The sequence below is a fragment of the Nestor notabilis genome, unplaced genomic scaffold, assembly GCF_000696875.1.
Source record: "Nestor notabilis isolate BGI_N333 unplaced genomic scaffold, ASM69687v1 scaffold27263, whole genome shotgun sequence".
Classification (NCBI taxonomy): domain Eukaryota; kingdom Metazoa; phylum Chordata; class Aves; order Psittaciformes; family Psittacidae; genus Nestor; species Nestor notabilis.
The window spans coordinates 224-25,703 of NW_009921211.1; the positions used below are offsets into that span (position 1 = coordinate 224).

Genomic DNA, 25,480 nt, shown 5'->3' on the forward strand with positions numbered 1-25,480 from the left:
GGAAGGTACGTGGGCTCCCGCCTGAAGAGGCAGGCTTCAGAGCTGCTGTAAAAAGCGCGTTGCTGTAGGGCAGGCCTTCACTCTTCGTCATTCTTTCACAGAAAGTTTATAGGCGTTAGGAAACTGAAGGGGATTCTAAACCGTTGCGTTAGGAACAGCATAAGGGTGCCATGGAGGCAGCTGAATGTGGTCTTAACCTGAAATTTGAAGTCCACATAGCTGGAAAAACCAGTTGGTGGTTCAGCTTGGAGTTAAAAGCACCTGCTTTTAACCAGGAAACGGTCGCAGTGATTTCAGATGTCCCTGCTGCATAAGCAGCGTTGTTACATGAGCAGAGCCCAGGTCATCAAGGCTAGCAATACTGGGGTCCCCTGTACTTGGGGATTACCGTCAAGGATGAATTTAAGACTGTTGAGGGTTAAACAACAGCAGATGCTGACAGGTGCACAGAGTAGTTCAGAGGTACATCAGTTCCCTGGGCATATGGCCAGCACTTTTCCCTCAGGTGCATTTTGTAAGCTCAGAGTTTCCAGAAAACTCTTACCATGGACATAAAGAGAATAATTTTCACTTCAAGTGAGCAAACTGCAATTCTGAATTGATTTTGGGTAAGATGACTCAGGGTTTAGCAGACACAGTTAGATTGTTCGGTGCCAACTCATTGATTTTACTGTAATCACAAATTCCTTTGAAAGCTGTGCCATCACTTTTAATCCATGGCATGTTTCAGGGAGCAGGGGAGTGAAGGGAAATACACCAGATCACCTATAATATTCAGCTGTATTTAGTACTGTGGATTAATATATATTAACAGGGTCATAGGCTATTTGTATATTGGCAGGTTGACCTCAGAGTGATAGATACAGCCAGTACTTCCAGTCAGTATTGTAAGTGATATAACAAACAAACAAAGCAACCCCAGACCACGGGGCAAATAGTAATTAGGACAAAAGTGGGAAACATGAATTTGAAAGTCAGTTAATTTAGAAAGAAGTTAAAACAATTTGGCAGCTCACTTTCAGCTGCAAATATTGCACCATTTTATGGTGATAATTTTGATTTTTAAAAATCCAGGTATATTGCACCCGGAAGATAAGGGAAGAAGTGAAAAGAACCTGAACCCACATAGAATATAGTTGTTTGGATCTGGACATCAACAGGGAGTTTTTGCCAAACTTTCAGACACACAAATCAGTTGCATGTATTCCAGATACACTCTGTTCCATCTTAAATGAAAAAACACAAAGGATTTCAGAAGTTAAATTCGAGATTGTGTTTACTAACCAAGGTACTTTGCTTCCTGTGAAGTTCATATAAACAGCTCAGTTCTACTACCTTTTATTGGGTTTGCGTGGAATGATTTGGGGGCAGGAAAGCAAGGGCTACAGAGGGCAGTGAGAAGTTGCTAGAAGCTTCCCCATGATCGACAGAGCCAGAGCCATGCTGGAGCAGGTTCCTGACAGGACCTGTGGCTCCTTGGAGAGAGAAGCCCATGTTGGAGCATGTTTGCTGCAGGAATCGTGACCCCATGGGGGACCCATGCGGGAGCAGTTCATGAAGAACTGCAGCCTGTGAGAAGGATTGGAGGACTGTCTCTTGTGGGAGGAATGCCACACTGGAACAGGGGAAGAGCATGAGGAGTTCTCCCCATGAGGAAGGAGGAGTGACAGAGACAAAATGTGATGAACTAATCCCAACTCCCATTCTCCACCCCCCTGTGCTTCTGGGTGAGGGGAAAGGAGATAGAGAATTTGGGGAGGGGTGGGGGAAAAAGAGTTTAAAGACTTATTTATTTATTGTTATCCTACTCCGGTTTGATTGGTAATAAATTAAACTAATTTCCCCAAGATGAGTCCGTTTTGCCCATGATAGTCATCAGTGAGCAATCTCTCCCTGTCCTTATATCTCAATTCACACACCTTTTGTGGCTTATTTTCTCTCTCCCCAGGCCAGCTGAGGAGGGGAGTGATAGTGGTTTTAGTGGGCAGACAGGGTCAACCCACCACAAACCCAAAAGTTTAGGATTTATGTGAAATACATATGTGGGAATTTGTAACAATTTTAGTGATGTAAAATACGCATCATTATTCAGCACATACATCACTTGCAGTTGCTAGAGTGCTTGCTTTTGTTTAGAAGTTTAATTCTTCATAACCAAACACATTTACCAAGATCTATGATTTAACTTACTTCTGGCTCCTTTGTACATACTGAGATGTAGTAAATGTGTTTTTCCACTTCAGTACTCTGGGGTCATTTATTAACAGCAGGTAGCATCCTATGGTCTAGCATATGACTTTGTAACAAACACACATAGATACATATGCACATGGCAAGGCAACACACAAAACATTAGGAAAAACTGTGGTATGGATTCCACCTCCCTCCTCCCCCACTTAGAGTTTGAAACAGCTGCACAGGGAGCTATAAAGGAGATGAGATGCAATAATATGACATCATACCATACTGAATTATCAGGAAAACATCATTAAGCCTACTCTCACTAAATTCACTAGGTTTTAATCACAGTAGTTTTTATGGGCCCAGTAGTAGGACTAAATTGCAAGTTTTTTCCCAGGCAAAGCAAACCTTAAAGCGCAACGTGAGATTCATTTCCTATCCAGATTTGCTATTAGTATAGTGAGCAAGCACAAGTACCCAAGAGGTCTTCCAAGTCTATCTAGAAGGAATAGGAGACTGACCTTGCTGTTGCTTTCAGCCAGAATACATTTGAACTTTTATTTTCCACATGTAAAGTGTTCCTACAGCTGATACATGTCACTCTCCTCCATCCTGCACTTCTCGGTAGGCATTTTATCTCATGACCAGAACTGGAAGTTCTCTCAACACTCTATCTAGACTCAGTCTTTATTGCTGAAGTTTCCCCTGCTTCTGTGCTGCTGTAAACACAAGCTTAGCTTGTGGTTAGCTCAGTATATTCACACAATACAAGAAAAATGCAGAAGAAAAAAAAAATAAGGCATTTCTGCTAGGGGTCACTAAGACAAAGCTGAATATCTGCTTTTGCTCTGTACAGAATGGACTGACTCCTAGGATTCAGTCAGGGCCTAGCTGTTCATTTCTAAGATTTTTTTTAATGATAGGAAATACACATCCATTTAGCACAAATATTAGAAGGCAGGGAGCTGCAGCTTGAAATAGCCTACCCTAATCTAGACATGGACTATCAGATCCCACAGGAGGTAGGCACCATTAGGAAAGGCATCTGTATGCATGTGCTAGAGGACTAAATCAACAAGATATACTTGCTCACGTACAGTACATATCAATGCAATAAGGCAGTGGAAAGCTCCAGACCAGATCCGGCTGATGTCCTGCTTATCTGCAAGGTGCTGGTAGGGGTGTGGCCTTCAGACCTGTGTTCTGATCACAGGGTCTTCATCAGTCTTCAGGTATTTCCCATTTACAGACTCCTTGAGTGCCCAGTCATGGAGGAGGCTGTAGTCATAGTGCTCTGCATCCACTCGTTTTAGAAAGGCCAGTCCAGAAATGGCTTGCCACTCCCTGAGAGATGGGATACGGATTTCCTTTATGTTTTCACTCCCTGGGACAAAGCCAAAGAACTTCTTTACATGCTGCATGGCATAGAGCCTGGAGTGCTGGTCTGTTGCTTCATCAAAGAGCTCCTGCTCATTATGGACATAGTTGCTCCAGTATCTGAAATGTAGAAAGCTGAGCGGGGAGAAGCAGCTGGCCAGGCAGTAAGACAGGAAGACAGTGATGACTACCACGGCAATCAGAAGCCAGCCAGCCACCTTACAAAGAAAAAGAAGAATCTGTTACAGATGAAAATACTCAGTGGTAAATTCTGAGCATCAGAAAATCTGTAAATTGATCTTGACTTGTTTTTCCTGAATAAGGTTAACAGCACAGAAGCCTGGTAAGGGTCTGTTGCAGTGAAACCCAGTCAGTGCCTACTTGAGGTAACCATGTAGTAAAAAGTCACTTTCTGTCAAGTTTAAGGAAGTTTTGTTGTACATTTTGTTAATGATTTTGCCTCCACAGCTATTACTGTGAGAAAAAAAGCCATGTAATTCATAGCCTATATTAGCTTACAGCCTATTTGAAACCAGTTTTGTCTGAAGTGACAACTTAATATTCCCCCAATTTACCCAGTATGTAAGCTTTAAGACTTGAGTCTGATTTAAAAACCAAGAGTTTAATTTGGCTTATGTGGAGCTCTTGCAGGCCTCTTACTCATGTGTTTCTTATTGTCGAATAAAGAAACTTCATATCCTCCCTGGCTTTTGAACTTCTATTTGTCTTACTTGATCATACTTTTCAAGATACTTTGCAAAGAAGACTATATCCTCCAGTAGCAAATAACAACCAGGACAAGCAAACATAGTAATTTAGATACCTAAAGTTCATTTCCACCTACAGGAATAAAGCAGGCTTCAAAACACACAAAGATTTGGCACTCCAGGCAGAAGATACTGATCCTATTTTATTCTAATAATTTGCCTGCTGCATTAACTCTTGTTCTCATCATGAGAGACACAGACAACAGAAGCAACATGAGATACTCACTTGTGACTGGTATCGGAGCAGCAGAATTACTTCATCTCTTGCCCGGGTCAGCTCTGGAGGAACTAACTGACTGCATGGAAATGCAGCCAATATCCTTCCACGTTCACTAGCAGTAATGTTAAGATTAGCTTCATAATAATGCACAGGGACATACTCACTCACAGCACATACATAATATGAGCCATTTACCAGGGTGACTGCCAGCCACGTTACTGGAGCAACCAGTGCTCTCCCAGTGATGCTGCATAAGACAAAGCAGACCAATTTGCATTGCAGTAATCGGTTCGGTGTAGTCTGTCCCTCAAGAGGAGACCTTCTGCCTGTAACCAGCCTCCAAGTCTGGTTATTCAGCGCGTAGCCAACAATCAGAAGGATAAGTGCAGGAACTCCAAGGAAAGCCAGCCCATAGACAAGGTTCTGCCCAACATGACAGGGACAGCTGAATGTAAAAAAAGAAAAAAGCTGCTGCCCACCAATTGTTAGTATTGCAATTATAGCATTAGCCATAACAACCTCTTTGCCTTTTAGAAAAGTTAACCACTTTGGAAGGAAAGTCATTTTGGATCTCACTCTAAGTCAAGTCTAGATTTTTGTTATGCTTAGTTAGTGGCAAACTCAAGCAGCTTAAAAAACCCCAAACACCACAACAGGAAAAAAAAAAAATATCCCTGGAAGTCTTTTTCTTCCCACTAATTTTCTGTTCTAGTCTATGACAACTAGAGCTTGTTTGCTAGCTTTAAATATACTTACAGATATCAAAGCAGGTGTTTTAACTGATTAAATAATTTATCTCAGCCGTTGTGGAACACTTAGCTTTTAGGCAATTGCCAGCCCCTTGCTAATTGTCTGAACCTAAATAAATTCTCCCTACTTTTTTGATGACATGCAGTGCTACCAAACTGATGCCTACGTTCTCAGGGTTAATTGGCAAGCTGTTTGTTAATCAGTGGTTATTAGCAGACACCTGGCATGGGACTAGGGGGAAAAAACCAAAAGAGATCTTTCAGGTATTCTTCATAAAAAACAACCAAACAAAGCCTTGTTAAGTGAACTGGTTATAAAAAACAAAGCATTTAAAATAAAGCCAGAAAAGATCTCATAAGCTTCACAAAGTTTGGAATCCCAGTGCTGGTTTATGTCAGTTCTGGGGCAATTTGCTTTCCAAACCCTGGAGCTTGAGTTGTAGTTAGCTGGTGTACCATGAGGATTTTACTGTTCCACCTGTAGGTGGCAAGAAGCTAGCATGTCTTTTCCTGACAGGGTTGAATGTTTCCTTTGTTGTTTTTTTTTTGTTTGGTTTTTTTTGGCAGCGTGTAATATGCTATTTGCACAGTGTAAAACCAGATTCAGACATGCCCATGATAATAGCTGGCGTTTATATAGTGTGCTTGTGACTACAAGGTTTAAGATTTTCTGTAAGTATTGTCAGTCCCATTCTGTGAACAGAGGTAGATAGAAATTTTTCAGTTAAATATTTCCCGAGGTGGTTTCTGAATATTGGGACGTATGATCTGTGCTCTCTTAATCTCTTACAAATCAAGCCTTAAACAGAGGTTAGTTAAAAATGTTTCGCTCCTGATGAGTTTCTCCAGGTTGCGCTTTGGCTTGTGGTCACGCTATCCAGTAGTTCTGTACCTTGCATATCCTAGGCTGATCTGAATATGCAAAAAGTTGTGTTTAAGTTCTGAGAAATCTAACTGCCTGTACTATAAACATTTTTACCAAGGCAGAAAAAAATTAGCCAGAAAGTCTAGGAGAAAAACTCTATTCCCATTACAGATGGCTGCCTCCAGCGTGTGTGGACTTGGTTGTGTGATATAATAGTGTGTGCCGGCACAGCCTCTTCTCTCTTCTTGTGGAAAGGGTTGCTAATAATAACCTTCAGCTCAAAAAGTAGCTTTAGCACCCATGGTGCTTGTATGGCAGAGACACTCTCACAGCTATTACACACACGAATAGCATGTTACACAAGTCTTGACTGTTTACTAGCAAGACCTTGTTCCTCCAGTGTGCTGTAAGGGTGGGCACCTGCTTGTCCCCTGAGTCAGAGTCTGTGAAAGAGGTCCTTGCTGGTAATCAGCTTTTAAAACGGTGTGACACCATTGCACAAAATTAAAAGTGATAGAGAAACATGCTGAAACATCGAGCAGCACTTTGCCACAGCTTTTCTGGAACCTGTTGTTAATTTCTTGGTTGGTTCGGCAGAGGAGTAAAACAGTAAAATCCCAGTGCTGTCTGAACACTTCTATTTGGAAGCCTCATTTTCTTTCAGTATCACATGATTTTCAGTAACCTTCCCCCCCAGCCCCCTTTACTGGTGGCATTATATTAAAAAAACAAAACCTCCTTTAAATTCAATGTAATAAACCCATCAGGCTATTACAGAATTATTTTGAAGATGTTTTGTAAGAGTCTTTCATTATGCCTCAGTTAATTTTAAAATCTCTGATTGATTACTGCTGAGCTTTCTTTGGGAACCCATGTCTTATTTGGTTTATAAGAGAGGAAGGCTTTTCCAAGCATCACTTGTTTACTCAAGAAACACATTAGATGTGACACTGAGGAGATGTACAACACTGAAATATTCATAGTCAGCCTAAGGCTGTTGAATGAGACAATTTATACAATCAATACAGCAACTTTGTATTGCTGCATTTTCACTTCTTTAGCATTTGCTTTCATGCTGTGCTGTAAATAATCCTGCTGGGTCATCCTATTATGGAACAAATTACAGGGTTGTATCCAATTAAGAGCTTGGGCAGTGCTTCAAACCTTGACGTACTCGCTTTTGCAGAGGAACCCAGAGTACTGATGTAGACATTTAAGCTCTTTATCTGATGCCCAGGGAGAGTAGGGAGTGAATGCAATCCAAAATACCACTACTTAGGGTGGCATCTCTGAGGCAAATACAGCTGTTGTCTGAGACAAATAAGGCACATGGACAAACTTTAGCTATAGTTTTGCTTGTCATTTTGCAGGACAGTACCAGCTTGAACTCACTGCCAGGAACCTCACTTATGAGAGTGATTTTTTTTTTGGAAGAACTGAGAATGGCTTGTCATTTTCTTCTAAAACATGGAAGACATATTACACTTGCCTATACACTCCCATACACAAACAAACAGGTTTTAATCTCTTATCTGCTTTTTCTTGACATAAAGCAGCCATGGCAGAAAGGAGAGATTGGTTTCAGTTCCCTTCTGCACCTGATCTAGTCAAAACATGTTCACTCATCTATTTCTTCCAGGAGCTCAGCTGTTACTAGCAACGTGGTGTGACTGGTGGGAAGCAGCTCTGGGTTCTCCAGCCTTCCTGCCATAGTTCTACCAGTTGCACTTAGTTCCCCCTTTTTTTAATTTTGCTATTTATTGGATCAGAAGGAGATTAGGATTTTGCTATCAAATGGCCAGGAGAAGTTATAGAGAAAGATGGAAATGTTCTTCTATTTTCCATCTGAAGGTTGCTTCCTGTAAAGTTTGGAGGACGACGTTGAACTCTGGTACTCAAATGGCTGACATTCTGTGCCTCCTCAAGCTGCATTTTGAGTTATATTTTGCATGGAAGTCAAGCTTGCCTATTAGAAAGTGTGCTATGAAAATACCTGCATGACAGATTTCTTGTGGGGAGCACTGCTCATGTCCCGAATTCTGCCCAATCACAGGTTAGCTTCAGGCTGCAAAGTCATTTTCATGGTCTCTTTATTATGTTAAAGGAGAGGACAAGCACTGATGAGAAAATCATCAATAAGCTTTATGAGAAGGGAAGAATAAAAACCTATTACTGATTTTTTTTTTTTTTAAACTTACATCTTAGCTTCAGAATTCAGCTGTGCTTTATAGGCAGATTTCTATGAGATTTTAGATGACTGCAGTAAGTTTTACCAGAAAGTAGATACCCAAATCCAAAACCACTCTCTTGTAAAGAGTTCCTGAGATGCCTAACGTAACCAAGGAAGTTTCAGCAGGTCAAGCTGAAATGTTTCCCAGGCAGGGCACTACAGGCAAAGTGGCAGCAACAGCACTGATTTATTTCGAAATGGCTAAAGCAGCAGCCTCACAGGGCTTTGAGTGAAAGCATTCATTTGTGATGTGGGAAACCTGTGTTCAAGTACTGTTTTTTCATGTAGCTTCAAACCCCCATTACCTACGTTCTTGCAATTTGAAAGAATTAAATGTGCTGTGAGTGAAATATTTAACACAAGATCTATTGAGCTGTAGATGGGGAGCAAACAAAGCCTGATCCTGTTTTTGTACTAATTTGGATACCCGTCTTTTGTGGCAAGTGTATTCTTGTTTTGGCTCAAGTAACTTTTTAGGTATTTTTTTTAGGCGTTTGCCACCTAATGCATTATTGACCTTTATATTACACTCTGCTCTGGGATATTAATGTTTGGAAGAATCCTTAGATACTAGACTACTGAGGAGATTCCCATAATAACCAGTCCACTATAAGAGACAGGATGCTGCTGCACACTTCTGCATGCTTTTTGAACTTCAGGAGTAATGTTGAGGTTTGGGGTTTGGTTGTTTTGCTGGTTGGTCTGTTTTTTTTCAGTTTTAATGGGGATGGAGACAACTGGTGCAGTCCAATGCTTAATGCAGTGTGCCAGACTAGCCTTCTTGGGGCTGAAGTTTAAAATCCTCACCTGACAAACATGACCAAAAGGGAGGTGCAGGGTGGTACTAACTTCCTCACTATTCAGATTGCCTTGGATTATTTCAGAGATGTCTATGTCAAGGTTTTAAACTGGTGCCAGATATTGTGCCAACCTCTACTCTTTTCACAGGGCTGCAGGTGAGATTAAAATTAAGAAGGTGGCTTTGTTCTGTGCCTGCGGATGTGGATGCAGTCCACCATTGACTTGTTATCTTCACTGGAGCGATCGGATCCCCAGTTTACTTGGACACACCGTTCCAGCTTTGTTTTCTCAATCATGTGCAAACCTTTCATAATGTAATACATGCTGCCTAGCGCATCGTCTTATATGTGTGAATTCACACGTGCACGTATGTATTTTCCAAACACATACTGATGTGTTCTTACCATAAAGAACTGTATGGTCCACAGTGCTCTGTCATGATTGTAGTATTAATAATGCAAGCTGAAGTAATTCATCCTTATATTCAGAATGGGATAAATAAAATGGTGCTCATTTATGGGCAGCCTTAAGTGCTTTGTGATGGTTTTGCTGCAGTTAAATTATGCTAATAATGATCTTTTAGAGCTGTTTGGTTGTTGTTGGGGTTTTTTTTAATGTAATGCAGTACACTTTCTTATGAAATATGGGATGTCTCTTACAATAAGACATCTTTGGTGCTTGTTGCCAGTTGGAGACAATCTGAGAAGCAAGCGCATCTCAGACTCAATTTAGAAATGCAACTAGGTATCTAGAGAATTGTAATGCCTGGCTTTTATAATTTATTTAAATTTAGATATGGGAAGTAACTACAGTACTTTCACATATAAAATTGAGTTGGATATTACAGGCCCAGAAGAGCACCTAGAAGAAAATGGAAGTGGCTTACTGATTGCAAAGTTGTGACCACCAGCTCTTTCTGTGTAAAACGAAAGCTTTTAGGATGACTATGTTGTCCATAGAAAAAGCTGAAAATCCTTTTATCCGTCTTTTTTTTTTTTATTTTATTTGTTGTTGTTAAATTCTCTCATAACTTTACCTGTTTTTTAAGTAAATTAATCTTTCTTATCCCAAATGAATCACATCTGCTGCTTTTTATGTATCTGGAGTAGTAAATACCTGTAATTTTACCCAGCACCAAATCTATTAATTGAAATTTAGTAAAAGCATCACATTCAGATGAGGCCATGTATTTTTAACTGCCTTTCCTGAGAGGACTCAGAAGTAATGTATGTGGAGATAAACCCTGTAAGGAAAGACAGCTACCTGATTAATTCCTAAATTCACTAATGACCGTAGTCTAAATTTATTGCATATCTAAACTAACAGAATAGGCCAAATTTACCTTAGGGGAAAGCAGAAAAAGTAAATCAAACCTTACCAGATGTTTGAAGCAGGGATGTTTACAAACAGGGGTTATAATAGGTTAAGAATGATATAAAATCTAGAAACATCATTGATGAATGTGCCATTTGTACAAGCTGGCAGCTGTAGAAGGTACACAGTTGATTCCTTTGGGGGTTTGGGTGCTCTAGATCTGTCCTGCCAGCTTTGCAGACACATGGTGGTAGTAGAGCCTTGTAGCCCATACTGCTCCTGCCTGGGCAGGCATTAACTTACCAGACTAAAGTAATCATTACTGTCAGATGACTGTAGCTCCTTTAAGTTGGAAATGATCAATTTTTAACTATGTTGTATGGCAGTATCTTTAGGAACATGGTTTAGTGGTGGACTTGGATTTGGCAGTGTTTGGACTTGACCGTAAAGGTCTTTTCCAACCTAAATGAGTCTTAAGGTTCTGTGATTCTTCAGAGAGGGAATCTTTGTTAACTATCCAAACACCAAATGCTGACACAAACAGCAGAATGAATTTGCTGTCCCTAAAAACATTAAGACCTGTTAATCTCTTGCAGCTGCCCAGTTTACCAATGCTGTTTGCTGTCTATTTGATTATAAATCATTCTTATGGATGAAGTGGTTATGTATGTTTTGTAGAGGGGCAGATCTGTTGCTGGTCAAATTCCTCCCAAAGGGCTCGGTACACGTAGAGAATAGGAGGAGCATCAGCAGCATTACAGATTGCAGCAAACACATTTCATGCAAAAGGCAGAAGAGCAGAAAGGAGAAAAATTTAGAGAAGGAAAAGAGGAAATACAGTAATCGTGAGAAAACTATGCTGCTTGAGGAAGAAAAGACATAAACTGACAATCGAGTACATCAGGCATTACACAAGCAGCATGTCTCGTCCACCAGGAAGAAAGCAGGAGAACCACAAAATAGTAAGGCATTTTTGTAATGTGTGATTAAAATTGTGCATGGAGCAAGAATAAGCTATTACTGTACTGATGTGTTTTGTATACTCATGTTTCTGAATAACCTGAAAGTAGTGAAAAGATGGGTATGAGTCTGCCAGTATGACAGCAGAGGTGCTGGCAGCATTTATCGCTACAGTACGACCCCCTTTTGAGTTGCCAACAAGCTGCCACCTTTAAAGCAGTGACATAAAAAAAGCCTGCCCAGAGGCATAGTTGTGACACACATATCTGTGTATACATACGTATAATAAACTGAAGACAGAGGAAGTTGCTAGTAAAGAAGAGAGAACATAGGCAACTGTAGAAAACTGATAAACTGAATGTTTTACTTCATGCCTAGTGCTGAGACTCTGAGCAGGCTTAGGAAAGGTGGGCACAAAGTTTCTGAGATTGGGAACTGTTCATGAGCAGAGGTCTAAGTGCATAGAGAGATTTATTGTCAAAGATAGAAATGCCAGTTAAGCTTCTGTGCCTCTGTGGCTAGATAGTCATTAAATGAAATGCAAACAGAAGCATACCACTGTTCTGTGTTTGGAGTGCTCAATTCCACACAAATAGTTCTTCTGCAACTTAGAGCCTTAGGGATCTTTGTATGGTGAATGGTGCATTTTTGATAGGAGCTGGGGAAGTGGAGAAATTCCAGGAGGCTTTAAGACAATGTTGTGTCAATTTCTGAAAAGGGGACAGAGGTCTCCACTGAAAAAGAAATAAAAATACATGATTAAAGTTGAAATATGTAAGTTTTTGGAGATAAAAAGTACTCCAACAGATTGCAAGAGTCGCTGATAAATACCATTATGTTGATAAAGCATGTTCAAGTTTCTCTAAGATTGTTCTCTTATTACAACATAGACTTTTTGCTGACATTAGAACAATACAGAACCTGTACAACATCCATTTACTGCATTAAAAAATTATTAATGAGAATTTGGCAAAGTTTGCAATATTAATGTAAACAGGAGTTAGCACCAAGGTGAGTTTAGGAAATGGTTCCCTACTAAAGATTTTGAACAGTGACTTCTTAAAATGAGAGCATTGATTAAACTCCAAGCTTTCGATGCAAAGGAAGCAGGAAGAGATTTTTCCAACAAGCTCTTCTTCCTTTCCTTGTGTGATTTGTTCTAATGTTTTCATTGGCGCTCACTATTATTTTTTCCACAGGCTATAAAAAAAAAAAGGCACCTATAGTGTCCCCACATGCCACAGGCCTGTGGTACTTCCTTTGGTTGGTTCCTGTCCAAGAAGTTTAGGGAGAGTCAACCTAGTCTCTCGCCTAAGGGCCAGCATGTACTTCTGCTTAATACAGTCAATTCTGCAGTGCCACGGAGGTGATCTGGTGGGGCAGGGAGGGAAGAAAACTTTCCTCCAGATTGGTGCACAGCTGAAGAACCCAGACTAGTGCTTGTGACAGGATCTGTGCAGAGATCTGTCTTTGACCACTTCAGTTGCATTCCATGCTCCTTGAGCAGGCGGCTGTAATTCTCAACCATCCTCTTCATCCTGCTCATGCTGGGGAGCCATACCAACCACATCTGTACTAAGATACAGAAGTAACGTCACAGTAAGATTGTCCAGGTATTTGGAGAGCTAGTATTGACAGCAATCTTTACTTGTGAAGACTGATAAAGAAAGGAAAATGTCAATGGGACTGATTCTTTTCTACTCTGCTTGTCATTATTCTTTACACTTGTGCTGAATTATAATATTACGTCATTATTCTAAGCCTTTTTTTTTTAATTTACTTTTTATTTTCTGGAGAAAGCAGCTGTTAATCAGAATCAGATCAACTGTACCTTTGTGAAGAACTGGAATTTCAGTGTAAATACTGTTGTTCCTATTGTAAAAAGACTAACAGCTCATTGCCTCTCTTATCTTTCCTGCAACTAAATGCTTGTCATTAATCTTGGATGGCATTTAGTAGCATTTATCAAACCAGTATACATATACATGGTTATAGGATGCAAGAATGCACCTGATGAAAGCAGCTATATCTCAAGAAATGGTACTTCTGACAAGCAAAATCCCTGTACAGGGACTCAAGTGATGATCAGTTCAGGCTGTCACACATGGACTGTGGATTTCAGTGATTACACATCCATGGACAAAAGTTTCTTTATTACTGTAAATATTATTTTTCTTGCTTTTAATACAGCAGCAGTTAACAAGTGTAAAAAAGTTTGATTCTGGTTTTCTTAATTTTTGATTTCCATGCTTTCTGGCAGAGCAGAGAACTTTTTGTACTCACATATGGGGCTTTGGTAGCCCAGCTGTGCAAGGACTATGAAAAGGATGAGGATGTCAACACCTTTTTAGACAGAATGTAAGTACTACTTTAAGTGGTCAACCTTATTGATGATGCTATTTGTCCACCTATATGTCACCTTTTAGCTTTATGTCTGTTATCTTATGAGTTCCAGCACTTTGTCTAGGATTACAGAGATCAAAGGGATAAGGTTCAATATTGTGTCAACAGAAATAATGCTAATTTGTGAATTAAGATCAACAATTAGCTTTTGAATTCTTAGGAAAAAAAGTGTCAGGATTGTTTTGGTAGCTTACATTTGTTACTTGTTGATCCTTTATTATGCTGATTAACAATATAAACTTGTAAATTTCATCTCCTATTTCCATATATTCAATTAATTTCCATATTAACCCTCCTGTTTCTTTGTACTCATTGTTTCAAACTAGACAAGCTTTTTGTATCCCACAGGTCTTTTCTAGTTAATACGCATTTTTGTGTTCACTTTCTCTATATATATACATATATATGTAATCCATAGTGAGAGGGGTGTTTTTCACTGTAGCACTGCCAAATAGCTGCTTGTCAATTTGTTTTAATTTGACTTTGCAAATCTAAGGCATAAAAGTTGAAGAGGATCTTAGTAGTCTTGTGAATCACCAATACATACCTTGCTAACTGCTGATGACATATTTACCAATGTTACTGATATTGATACTTAGGCAATAAATAAATATTTCATGTTTCCTGGTGCATGACGTACTGCAATTTTAAACTTCACACTGCCAAAACCACTGTTGGGTCTTGTCATTGCATTAGACATCAGATCACTTTTTGGCTTCTTGTCAAAGACGTGGTACAAAATCAGTAGGAAAATCTATTGAGTTCAGGTTGCTTCGCTGTTTAGGTCATCTGACAAAGAGACAGAGACTCTTTGCCAACATCCACATAAATGGAAGCAAAATATTCCCTAAAAACATTTCTGAGTTGAGTTTGAATTATTTCGTAACATTTGTATTAATCTCTTTCCACAACAGGGAAATATCATAGATGTTTTGCAAACCCTGTAATTACTGACCTTTGTTATTAAGAAAGAACTAGGAATAAATATTTGTTTTATAAAAAATTCCATTAGCTTCCATCCTTTTTCATTTCTCTGAAATTGTAGTGTTTTAAATGGAAAATGAAGGTGGTGATGTACTGAAACTGTATATTAACTAGCAACTTTTGGATTCTTTCTGCAACTAGTAGATGAAGGGAGAGAACATGTTAGGAAAAAGACAAAGAGGGAAGAGCAAAAAGTGAGGTGAAGAGATAAAAGGATAAAGTGAAAAAGATTAGGTGTGAATCCATGTTCCTATGGATTTTCCTGATACTTGAATGTTGCAATGAGGCTGTCTAGGACTTGCTGAACTCTGTACCAGCCTGGAGGTGAATGCTGTGACCTGAAGGGGCAATTGTTTTCTTCTCCTTGACAGAGACAGTGTGAGATGAACTCTGGGGATCACATGGGAATGGAGAAAATCCTGTGCAGTGTTATCCTATCCCATTTTTAGTGACAAAGCAGTATTAAGCAGGTGCATTATTTGTATATTATTTCTGTATTCTAACCCTAACATCTGATATTTATTCTCACATGTAAATATAAATATATATAAAGACAATGTGTATATAAGCAATGTTCGCATGGTCCTTGCCAGGAGTATCACACTTAAAGGAGTATGATTCCTTAAATGACTGCATGAACAGCAATCCCACTGTTCTGCAAAATATGGCAGAAAGAAGAATCTAGGCCAGCAAAATCTGTTGTCCTCAAAGACATGCATTTGGGAGCATGCAGCTGTTTTGCTGAGGAAGCACAAGAGACACATTAGGGACATGGTAGGTGGAAAGAAGTTGCCCATCTTGAATGTTAACTTTCTTTGTTTTCTCCTTAGGGGATATGGCATTGGTATAAGGCTGATTGATGATTTTTTAGCTCGTTCAGCTGTGAAAAAGTGCCGCAGTTACTCTGAAACTGCAGACATGATTGCACAGGTGAGTAGCATTTGCATTCTCTAGAGCTTCATCAGCTTCAATGGTGTTAGCTTTTCCCTCCTCCCCCATCGGTTTGCGCCAGAACACTTACTTGCATTTTCTGCTATATCATGATTGTTTTATCAAAAAAACACTCCTCTCCACAGTCACACCCATGCTTCCATTGAGTGAAATACAGCCTTTTCCTTATCTACAACTTTGCATCAACTAGTAGCTCACAGAGGTTGGCTTTGAGAGGAGACATCAGTTTCTACCTGTGTAGCACAGTGCTACATCAGGCTCGGGGTGGAAAGAAATCAACAGAACACAAAAAATGTAATTTTTAGTGAGATGAGAATTTTGCAATGGTCTTGATAAACCCACAGTGGTAAGTTTACCACGAAGAGTTGTTAGAACCAGAGAACTGGTTCACATGATTATTGTCTTTTATATCTGAGTTGAGGACAGAGAACACAAAATGGGATACCGCCTATGAGAGGCTACCAACCCCTGACCTAAACTGACCTTAAAACTCAGTTGCTAAGCTGAAATTAAAATTCTTCTATTCCTAGTAGCCCATGAGATGTTTTGCCATTTAAAGAATTAATAAGTTTCTTTTGGTTTGCTGCAGCTTAAGCTGATTTCTTCTACCCGTGCCAGAGAATGCAGCTAACAACAAAAAGTGCTGCAGTTTTAACAAACTTCAAATTGTATGTTCCTTCACTTTTTTTTCTTCTTAGGAGCATTAATCATCTCACACAGATGTTCTTAGCAGATGAGAACTGTATGAAAGGAAAGTGAGAGGAACATTTTCCTGACTACCCACAAGTATAAAATAAGAAGATAAAATCACCTTCTTTGACGGAAATTACCCTCTTATTGAATAATTGTCCACACTACTGTCAGATGAGAAAGATCTAGGAGGAAATTTAGTGGTAATAGAGGGCTTTCTAAAGATGTGGTTTTGCCCCATGGGCAAGTCAGATTTCTTGGGGAAGCTCAAATTGAAATACATAGTATGTCCAGTCCTTTTAGACTGCTGAGTCACTGTAAAGATGTGGTAGTTCATAGATACTGAGTTAGACTAATCCCTGCTTAGGTCCTGGTGAATGATCTCTTATCCTTTATGATTTTCAGCTATGAAGTGTTGCCAGTGAAGATATGCCTGGCCTCTCCCAATGGCAAAAATTAACCACACTTTATAAAAAGAATTATTTCATAGATTCACAGAATGAGCAGGGTTGGAAGGGACTTTAAAGATCATCTAGTTCCAACCCTTCTGCTATGGGCAGGGACACAAGAGGAGAGATATCAGCACATTGGTTAATTGAACTAATTTCCATTGGCCTGTTTTAGGAGACAAAAATGTGCCTGGCTTTCATTGCTTGAGAATTAGCAGCAGCATCAGCTAAATATGAGCATTTAGCTCACATTTAACCACTGATGGCAGAACTGGGAAACAGCAGGCTTTCTATACAGTGAAGTAAGGCCCCAGTATATGCTGGTTATAGAAGAATATCTTAGATCAAAGTATGTGGATGTTATTAAGTTGTTATGTGGTCCTGCTCATATTAATCATGTCAGAAATACCTACATTACATCTGACTGAAATGGAGGGACAGAAGTTACATTATGATTCCAAAAATGCTTGTCATTCATAGAGAAACTGATGACTGTCACAGAAACAGAGAAAGAACCTCTTTGCATTTGCTGTTGCTGGTAGGTCTACAAAGTGCACATGTCCACAACACACACATACATCACAATCTGCAAAAGTTTAAAGCAGAAAAAGGTGACTTTAATTACTAAAAGCCAGCCAGATGCCATTAGCTCATAAAAGAGTGGAAACTAAATTTCTTCCTGAAATAAAGTGTATTTTGAACTCTCGGATCAGGATGATCTAGCTCTTCCTCTGGAGAAGCTGAGCCAGGATAGAGGATCCATTTGAGACAGTGAGGGCATCTGAATGAAAACCACAAGACAAGCAGCATTTCAATCACTGTATTAAAATACACTGTCTCATTAAAAAAATTATGCCAGGCTGTAAAATCACTTTTTTTTTCACTTTTGAATTCTTCTTTGGATGGTATTTGTACTTTATTTTCTCTGGATTTTCACATATATTCCAGTTATCTGGTTTTCTGGGTCTTATTCCTCATGGTTCCCTTATTTACAAATGCATTAGTACAGTTGAACTGTCATTCTTAAGTACAGGGTGTTCAACAACAAAATACAGTGAGAAATTAACCATCAAATTAAGGAAAAATACTCTATTTCTCTGCAGGTTGTAATTCAAAAGACACTAAGAGAAATAAAATTACTTGGAAAGACTGGAACAAACTTTAAAGCATACACAGTCTCTTGAAAAGACTATTTTTAGCAGACTGAAAGAGGAGTTCTGTAATGGTATATCCTTTCTAAGACAAAATGTGATATGGAAAGCATTTCCATTTTTCTGTGACAAAACATTTTTATATAGTCTTCAAGTACATTTGTCTGAGGCATAGACCAACAAATCATGTGTAAAATGACCCAGAAAGTAACTGCAAATATGCTGTTAAAGTTACTGGTTCAGAATTGTAAGGCAATGTACATGATCTCTTTAACGCTTCAACAGTAGTTCTCTCAGCCAGGATAAAGTGCTTAAATACTTAACTGCACTAACTCTTCTGAGGTAGAAATCTGTTTGAGATGAGAGTGTAGAGTAAAACCAGTTCAAAGTTACAGTGATTAAGGAAGTTAGTCAGTTAAAATAGTTAGAGCCAAACGTCCTGTAAACATAGCAGTTATCCTGCAGTCCTTTGGAAAGAAAAGCAGAAGTCTGTAAGATGAGGCTGTCAGTGTTCCCTGTGGAAATGCAAAGAGATGAAGCAAAGGAATCTGGTGCTGGCTCAGAGTTCCATAGCTGTGTTCATACAGTGCTGTGACTAAGGATATATCCCTTGCTGAAAAGCAGTGGCTGAAAAGATGGAAGCTCAGTACCCCCTAAACACAGAAAATATGTGTCTCTGCAGCTGCTTGTAGAGAGGCCCTTGGGGACCACCAGGGCTGAGGTAATCCGACCATGTCACCCCCAAGACCAGACCTCTTTGGCCAACAGATGTGATTCACCTTCTCATGGGAGACCCTGGCATACAAGGTCTCTATATATCCACTTATGGCTAGTTTGAAAGCCTGGCAGAGGCTAGCAGAGTTTATGAAGCTTGTGAATGTTGCTTCTTAGATCTCAACAGTGAGAGGGAAATGCTGTGCTAAGTTGTAGACAGTAAACTGAAAAATAAAGTTCTGCACTTTAAAGAGTAAAGACAAGTTTGCAAGTACAAGGAATCAGCAACAGCTGGAAAGACCTTTAAAGCATTTTGTTCTTCCCAAACACTGACTGTAGAAAAGTACTAAGAATGAAAAGTATGCTAGCAAAAATGTTATTTGACTGCCTTTCCCTTTCTAAACAGATTGATTCCTTCATTAATCTTGTTATTATGTAATCTAAAAATGATAGTTTAAATTTTTTAACAGTCTAGATTATCACTTACTTTGCAACACTACTTACTCATACAATGTTTTGTAGTGAAAAGTCCTCAGTAGTATATAAAGGGACTGATAAGTTAGTGGCTTCCTAAATATTTCACTAATTCTAGACAGTTTTGCAGCACCATCAAAATATTGATGAATTTTGTTCTTGCTGCTTGAGAGAGATCGGATACTGGTTGAGACTTTGAAAAAGGGCAGTGGTACATTTTTAATTCTGACTGCATAGATTTCTTGTTTGATGTTAAGCAATATATAATCCAATAGAGTTGCAAGTAACATTTTCAAAAGAGAGATTTTGCTTTATATGGTTGTCATTTTGATGGTGAACCTGTGTACATGTCTAAATAGATACTCTTTTTACTTCCATTTTTGATAGATAGAAATAAGACAGACTTAGGGATGCAACTTTTAAAACCACTCATTCATTTTACTTCCATCTTTTGGAGTCACAAAGGAAGATTCTAAAAAACCTCTGGTTTAGCCTCTAGGAAGTTGTGTATGGTAGTTCTAAGGCATTTCTGTCCATTCATAGCCTGGTTTAAAAAAAAGTTCATCTCTATTCATTGCATTTCTTAAGTGATTAAATTATTTTTTCTGCTGAGACTTCTTTACAATTTTCGTTGTAGCTTTGCAATTTTGCCTTAATTTGGCGCTCCATTGCAAACCAGCTATTGGTTTTGTATAGTTTCCATGCGAGTTCTTTTTTACACAGGAAATTTTAATAATAGAATTTGGACAGATTCATCATACTGAAGTGCAAAGTACAGCTGCAACTAAATTGAAAGCATATGAGGGCTTAGCATGATTAACTAATTTCTGCTTTTGTAACAAAGAATTGAAGTTTGATGAAGCTGCAAATGTGCAGTGGAAGAAGAGTTAAGAGAATTTAAATGACAAAATTGGGTTCTCACGGAGGAGGAGAAATAGTAAACCAAGGGACAAAGAACAGATAATTGAGCAGAAGTTTCCTGTTTATTTGTGCACTCATATTTTGGTGGACATCAGAGTTAATGCAAAATCTAAATTTTCCAAGAGAAAATGTTGATTCTGCGGTTTGGTTTTTTTTCCTCCCAGTTTGTTTTCATAGCGTTGACAATAATCTTTGCCTCTTTCTAAGCTGCCGTGGTAGCTGCTGAGCTTTAATTCAGGGACAGTGTTGATACAAAACAGCTTTTGCGATAGCTGCTTGAAGTACAAGATTCAATTTGCCAAAACCAGATTCCAGTTGAAAACATAGCATCAAATTAGCTTTTATTGCTGTCTCTTTTTATAGAAGTATTCCAGCATCCACATGTCAATTTCATTAAGTCACAGGCATTTTGATAAGACAACTCAGAATAACACAGCCGTGGGAACAAGGGTCAGTGAGACACTTGTGTCCTACCAGGCACATGTTGCAGTACTGCGCTAGCAGCTCCTCTTGGACACGGAAGCACTCTCAACCTGAGCTACCTGTGAACCTGAAGCAGGGTAGGGGTGAGGAGAGGAGAATTCACCTTGATTTTGCCCCTCCACAATAAAGGAGAAGGCCAGGCTAGGAAACACTCCTCTTTCAGGTGGTCCTGGCTACTTGGGTACAGAGCTTTGAGCTTTCTCCTGAAGAAAAAGAGGATGCCCAAGTAGGATCCCTCTGTCCTTTGCCATCTATGCTCGTGCATCTCTGTCCCAGCTATACTACAGTATTATACCTTACAACAACCCACTCATTTCCCATATTCCTTTATTAGCTCTTTAACCTAATTAGTGGCCTCCCCTTTGCATCCATTCTTGCTTTGATTTTAAGTGGTACCAGTGAGGAAGAAGGTGGAAAGACAGCTTTGGGAAGGGAAGTTGGCCTGGGCAGTGGGACATCCTGTTTCGTGGTGTTTTCTCTCCCTTTGCGTGTAGGGCGGAGGTGATATGGAGCTGGGCAGTAGATATTGGGGCACCTGTCATAAAGAAATAGAAGGCAAATGGGAAGGAATGTGTACCTTGGAAATACATACTTGCTATACCAGCAGAGGATCCTGGGGATTAAAAAGTGTATGAGCCAGACATGGTGTCAGACATGCTTGCTATTGTGACTTTTATGTTGGCAATGTTGTGCCTGAGCTTTCAGCTCAGGTACATTTAGGCACATAACATATTCCAAGTCTGCTGCAAAGTGTGTCAGCTGAAATAAAAAACTTTAAAACATTTGCTCAAAGACCACAAGTTCTTCAAAACACACAGAGAGAATTTTAAACACACAGTGGAATTAGCTCATGGATTTGTTTTTAAATATCTCTGCTGAAGAAGACCAGTGTGTATGAGAACAGTTGGGCAGAGTACCCCAGTTTATTGATAAGGGCTGATTCGAGCAGAGCAAAAATGCAAATCTTTGCAGACTCAAGGAGACTGATAGTTAAATGCTGCATAAAAGCCTGCCCAGCCACCCTGGACACTCTGTGAGAGCCACGTGGTGAATTCCAAGTGGGTGAGGTAAAGCATAGGACTCTGGGGTGAAATGCATTTGTCAGAAGCACTGATTGTGCATTTGTCACAACCTGCATTGCCTGCTGATCCCTCTTACCCCAGACATTAGGTTGACTAAGATATTCAGTGAAATGAAAATCAGCCTGCTGCAAAAATATTTTCTTGTCTTAAAACTTGGAATTTCCTTTCAGGCCTTCTGTCGTACACTGCCTGCAGGTCCAGTACAAACAGTATTACACAGTTCTTCAGGCACCCAGTGCCCGAAACCCATTCAAACCCACCAGGAGCTTTATAGCCATACAAAGAGAAATTTTCACTGGGAGCAGATAATACCAAGTACCTACGGTGCAAATTATCAGTGATGCATTTTCATTATTGTAACAAAGCACTAACAACAACTGATTACGTTTCAAAAACTGATATTATTTTTTAACAAAAACACAAAAATGTGGAACCATTTGGTAATTTCAAGTGCTTGGAACCATACACTTCTGCTGTAAGATTTGTCTAAGAAATTACCTGGCACCTCACTGTCAGTGGAGGTCCATGCCCCATGTCCCAGGTAGATGTCTCAGACACTAGAAGAGTAGGGCTGATCACTGTGACCCCCATGGTGTTCCAGGTACAGCAGGAGTCCAAAGACACTGAGATGCCGTGAGTGACCACTGGTGCCACAAGAAAATGCTGTACCTGCAAATGGTCTGTAAATGACCCAGAAGCAAAATCTTTAGTTTCTGTGGGCTGTCAGAAAGCCACACATATTTTCCATTATTATATTCACACCTTTTAAATGGTGCTACTTCATAGTAGTCTCTTGATTTGCGAAGGACAAGCATACTATAGTGCCTTTTACATAGGGTATTGTTAGAACCCTCTTGCAGAAGTTGTTATCCATCTCTTTTTGCTGTCAGCTGTTGACGTGGAGCCAGCAATATCAGTAGAGTACGAACCCTTGGTGCCATGGAGGACTGCATGGAGGACTTTTCATTGATGTTGGGAAATAATTTCATTCCATCCTTTTGAGTGAGTTTGTAATTGGGAGAGAACATGATGAAGAAGAAAGAGGCCATTGCGAAAAAATGCAGAGACGAAACCATCTAGGAGTATGCTATATTGGCAAGATATAAAAAAGCTGAAAATGAATTTGTTCTATGGTATTTCCCTTCTGTCTACAAAGTCCAGCACTGTCTCTCCTTCCTCACTGGTTTCTTTCTGGCCTTCTTCAACTACCCTGTGAATTGTGCTGTAATGCTGTTTGCTACTGCTGAAAAAGTAGATCTGGGAAGCATCTTCCCATGCCTGAAAAGATGGCAGGGGAATTGCTTCTGGTTCCTTGTTCTCTAAAAAGCACTTCAGGTTTCGCTCGCTCAGCTTGGTGGCATACAGCTGGAAAATCTGCTCCAGTTGCTCCTTCTCCTTCCCCTCATAAACCTTCCAGAACATCAGCTGGAGGTGGCTGACTTTTGACTGGCAGCTTGCACAGCAAGTGGCTAGCAGGGAGAGAAGAGCTGTGGTAACTATCACGCACCAGCCTAAAATCTGGGAAGACAGAAAACAAGTTTCAGGTTAAAAAGGACCAAGTGAAAATGCTCCTTAAATCAAGAGTGTCTGACAGAGTGACCACACTTTGTACAGAGAGACCCTCTTGCGACCCTACTGTGGGCATCTCATCCCAGTCTGCATACAGTACTTGACATTAGTGTTAACGGGGTGCCCATACAGGGACCAAAGGAAAGCAGAAGATGTCAGGTCTGAGGCTTCTCAATAGCGCTCATTTTGGTGTGTCTTTCTCAGGAAGGCAAAAAGTGGCTGATTTTTGCAGGGCGAGGTAAAACATTCAAGCACAGTTGGCTTACACTAGAGTCTGGCTGCCTCCCCATCCCATTTTATTACAAACGGAACTCAGGTAACAATAGCTGAAGAGACATGCCCCGCGCAATGGCAACAGCAGGTTCAGGAACAGACGGTCTCCAATCATACCTCAACTATAAGACTGTATGAAGAAAAACCTAAGGGAAGTCTAAATGATCAATCAAATAATGTTATGGCTGATAGAGCTATACAGAAAACAGAGCAAAGTAGTGTCTGAGTAATTTAGAGAGGATATCAGTGAAAGTTTACTGCAAGACCATCACCACCTGGTATGTAGCGTATCGGAATTGCTCATTGAATTCTGTCACACAAAGGGAAAAGTGCATAAGGAGAATAAATTATCACAATCACTAGATGGTAAATGGTTTTCTATCTCCTGAAAGTCTTAAATAAAATTACTCAGCAAGAATTAGGATTGACACAATTCTGTACTGTGATGAATTACAATACCAGAAAGGGTAAGTAACTTTTCTCCCAGACCAATCAATCTTTTAAACTGTGACTATTGTTAGATGTGTTGTACAGGCTTGTTTTTAATGTTAAATTAAATTAGTTTTAACTAACAAAAAATACACCCCCAAACAACCGAATATGATTAGCAAACAGGAATATAAAAGAAAGCCTTACATTTAAAAAAGTGCTCCCCATTTCTTGTACCAGGAGATTCACTGAAATCTACACTATTCTTGTGAACTTTTTTGGACTTTGATGAATCAGCCCTTTGTAGCGGAAAATAATTTTTATGCCAAAACTGGTTTAAAATTACCTTCTTGCCCAATCGTGTGAGAATGCTGGGAGGAAAGGACATGAGAAAGAAGAAATAGCGTGTGCATTGGCAAGTTTTTGTTGGCACTGTAATACAGCACAATTCATCTACGCTGGATTAGAAATAGTTGTATTTTCGGAGAACTTTGTTTTTGTTGAAAATGCTTTTCCAGCATCAGTCAGCTTTTTTTTTTTTTTTTTTTTTTTGATAGCAACTTTAGTTTGACAGAATTCCATTAAGAACATTTTAAAAGAAAGAGCTAATTCCAGGATTAGAGCAAGGGCTGGAGGTGGAAAATTATCGCTGAAATTGATAATGTGGGATGTTATTTTCTAAGGACAGCGATGTTTGAATACAATTTTTTCATTCCTACTGACACCAGCCTAGGCAATAGTTTTACCCACCTATTCCAGTGCAATGTGTAACATTTTCAAAAACACAAACCCTAGTTTTCAAACAGTGGAACAAATTCCAGTCTGTAACTCTACTGTGGAACAAATCTTCTAGGTTTTGGAGACCTTTATGAACTGGAACTGATTTCCCATGCTTTAATAGTGATCATATGGAGAGCTGCAAACTTTCTCATGTGAACTCTTGCACTAATGTTAAAAAAAACAGCCAGTAAAAATACGTATTCAGCTGAGTGAATATAACAAGTTTCCTCTGGGAAACAGAGGATCCTGACAAACAATTATTCTTAGGGATTGGTATGGAAGAATAGCTTCACTTCTTTTATTTTTCCAGTCCCCTTCTACCGACTGATGATTTCTCTGGGTATTTGAGCAACTACTCTTTTTAGCAGCTTTTCATTTTCTTGCAGCTTGGAGAATGAACCCATATATTCTCTTGCTATAAAATGAGCCACTGGTCTTTCACTATTCCCTATGCATACAGCTTAAAGTCGTAACAACTATTTGTTATTTCCTTCTAAACCTCTCAAATAAATTGTTTTGTCTGCAGTGCAGGCTTTGGCTGCATTCCAGTCCTATTTGCATGAGGACTTGAAAACAAAACCAGCTCTCAGGGAGGAAATGGTTCCAGGTGGATACAATTGTCTAACAAAAAGTTGCTGGCTTTACAGTTTTTCCTTCCTGCTG

General features: G+C 39.5%; 3 protein-coding genes across 3 annotated transcripts in view; 1 reads left to right on the top strand and 2 right to left on the bottom strand.

Annotated features, from left to right (window-relative positions):
- Positions 1–3,371: 3,371 nt before the first annotated feature.
- On the bottom strand, positions 3,372–5,109 carry FAM26D (family with sequence similarity 26, member D). The gene is made up of 2 exons (XM_010011039.1): positions 4,552–5,109; positions 3,372–3,776 (listed from the first exon to the last, which is right to left on the bottom strand). The coding sequence occupies exons 1-2, from the start codon at positions 5,107–5,109 to the stop codon at positions 3,372–3,374; spliced, it is 963 nt and encodes a 320-aa protein (XP_010009341.1).
- A 6,315-nt stretch (positions 5,110–11,424) lies between these two features.
- Positions 11,425–25,480, top strand: part of TRAPPC3L (trafficking protein particle complex 3-like) — a 16,951-nt gene continuing 2,895 nt past the window's right edge. The window contains exons 1-3 of the mRNA XM_010011041.1: positions 11,425–11,466; positions 13,725–13,822; positions 15,682–15,781. Coding sequence (XP_010009343.1) covers positions 11,425–11,466; positions 13,725–13,822; positions 15,682–15,781 — 240 coding nt within the window. The remainder of the gene's footprint in view (positions 11,467–13,724; positions 13,823–15,681; positions 15,782–25,480) is intronic.
- The window catches only part of FAM26E (family with sequence similarity 26, member E), a 3,954-nt gene continuing 1,256 nt past the window's right edge, over positions 22,783–25,480 (bottom strand). The window contains exon 2 of the mRNA XM_010011040.1: positions 22,783–23,284. Coding sequence (XP_010009342.1) covers positions 22,895–23,284 — 390 coding nt within the window. The 3' untranslated portion in view covers positions 22,783–22,894. The remainder of the gene's footprint in view (positions 23,285–25,480) is intronic.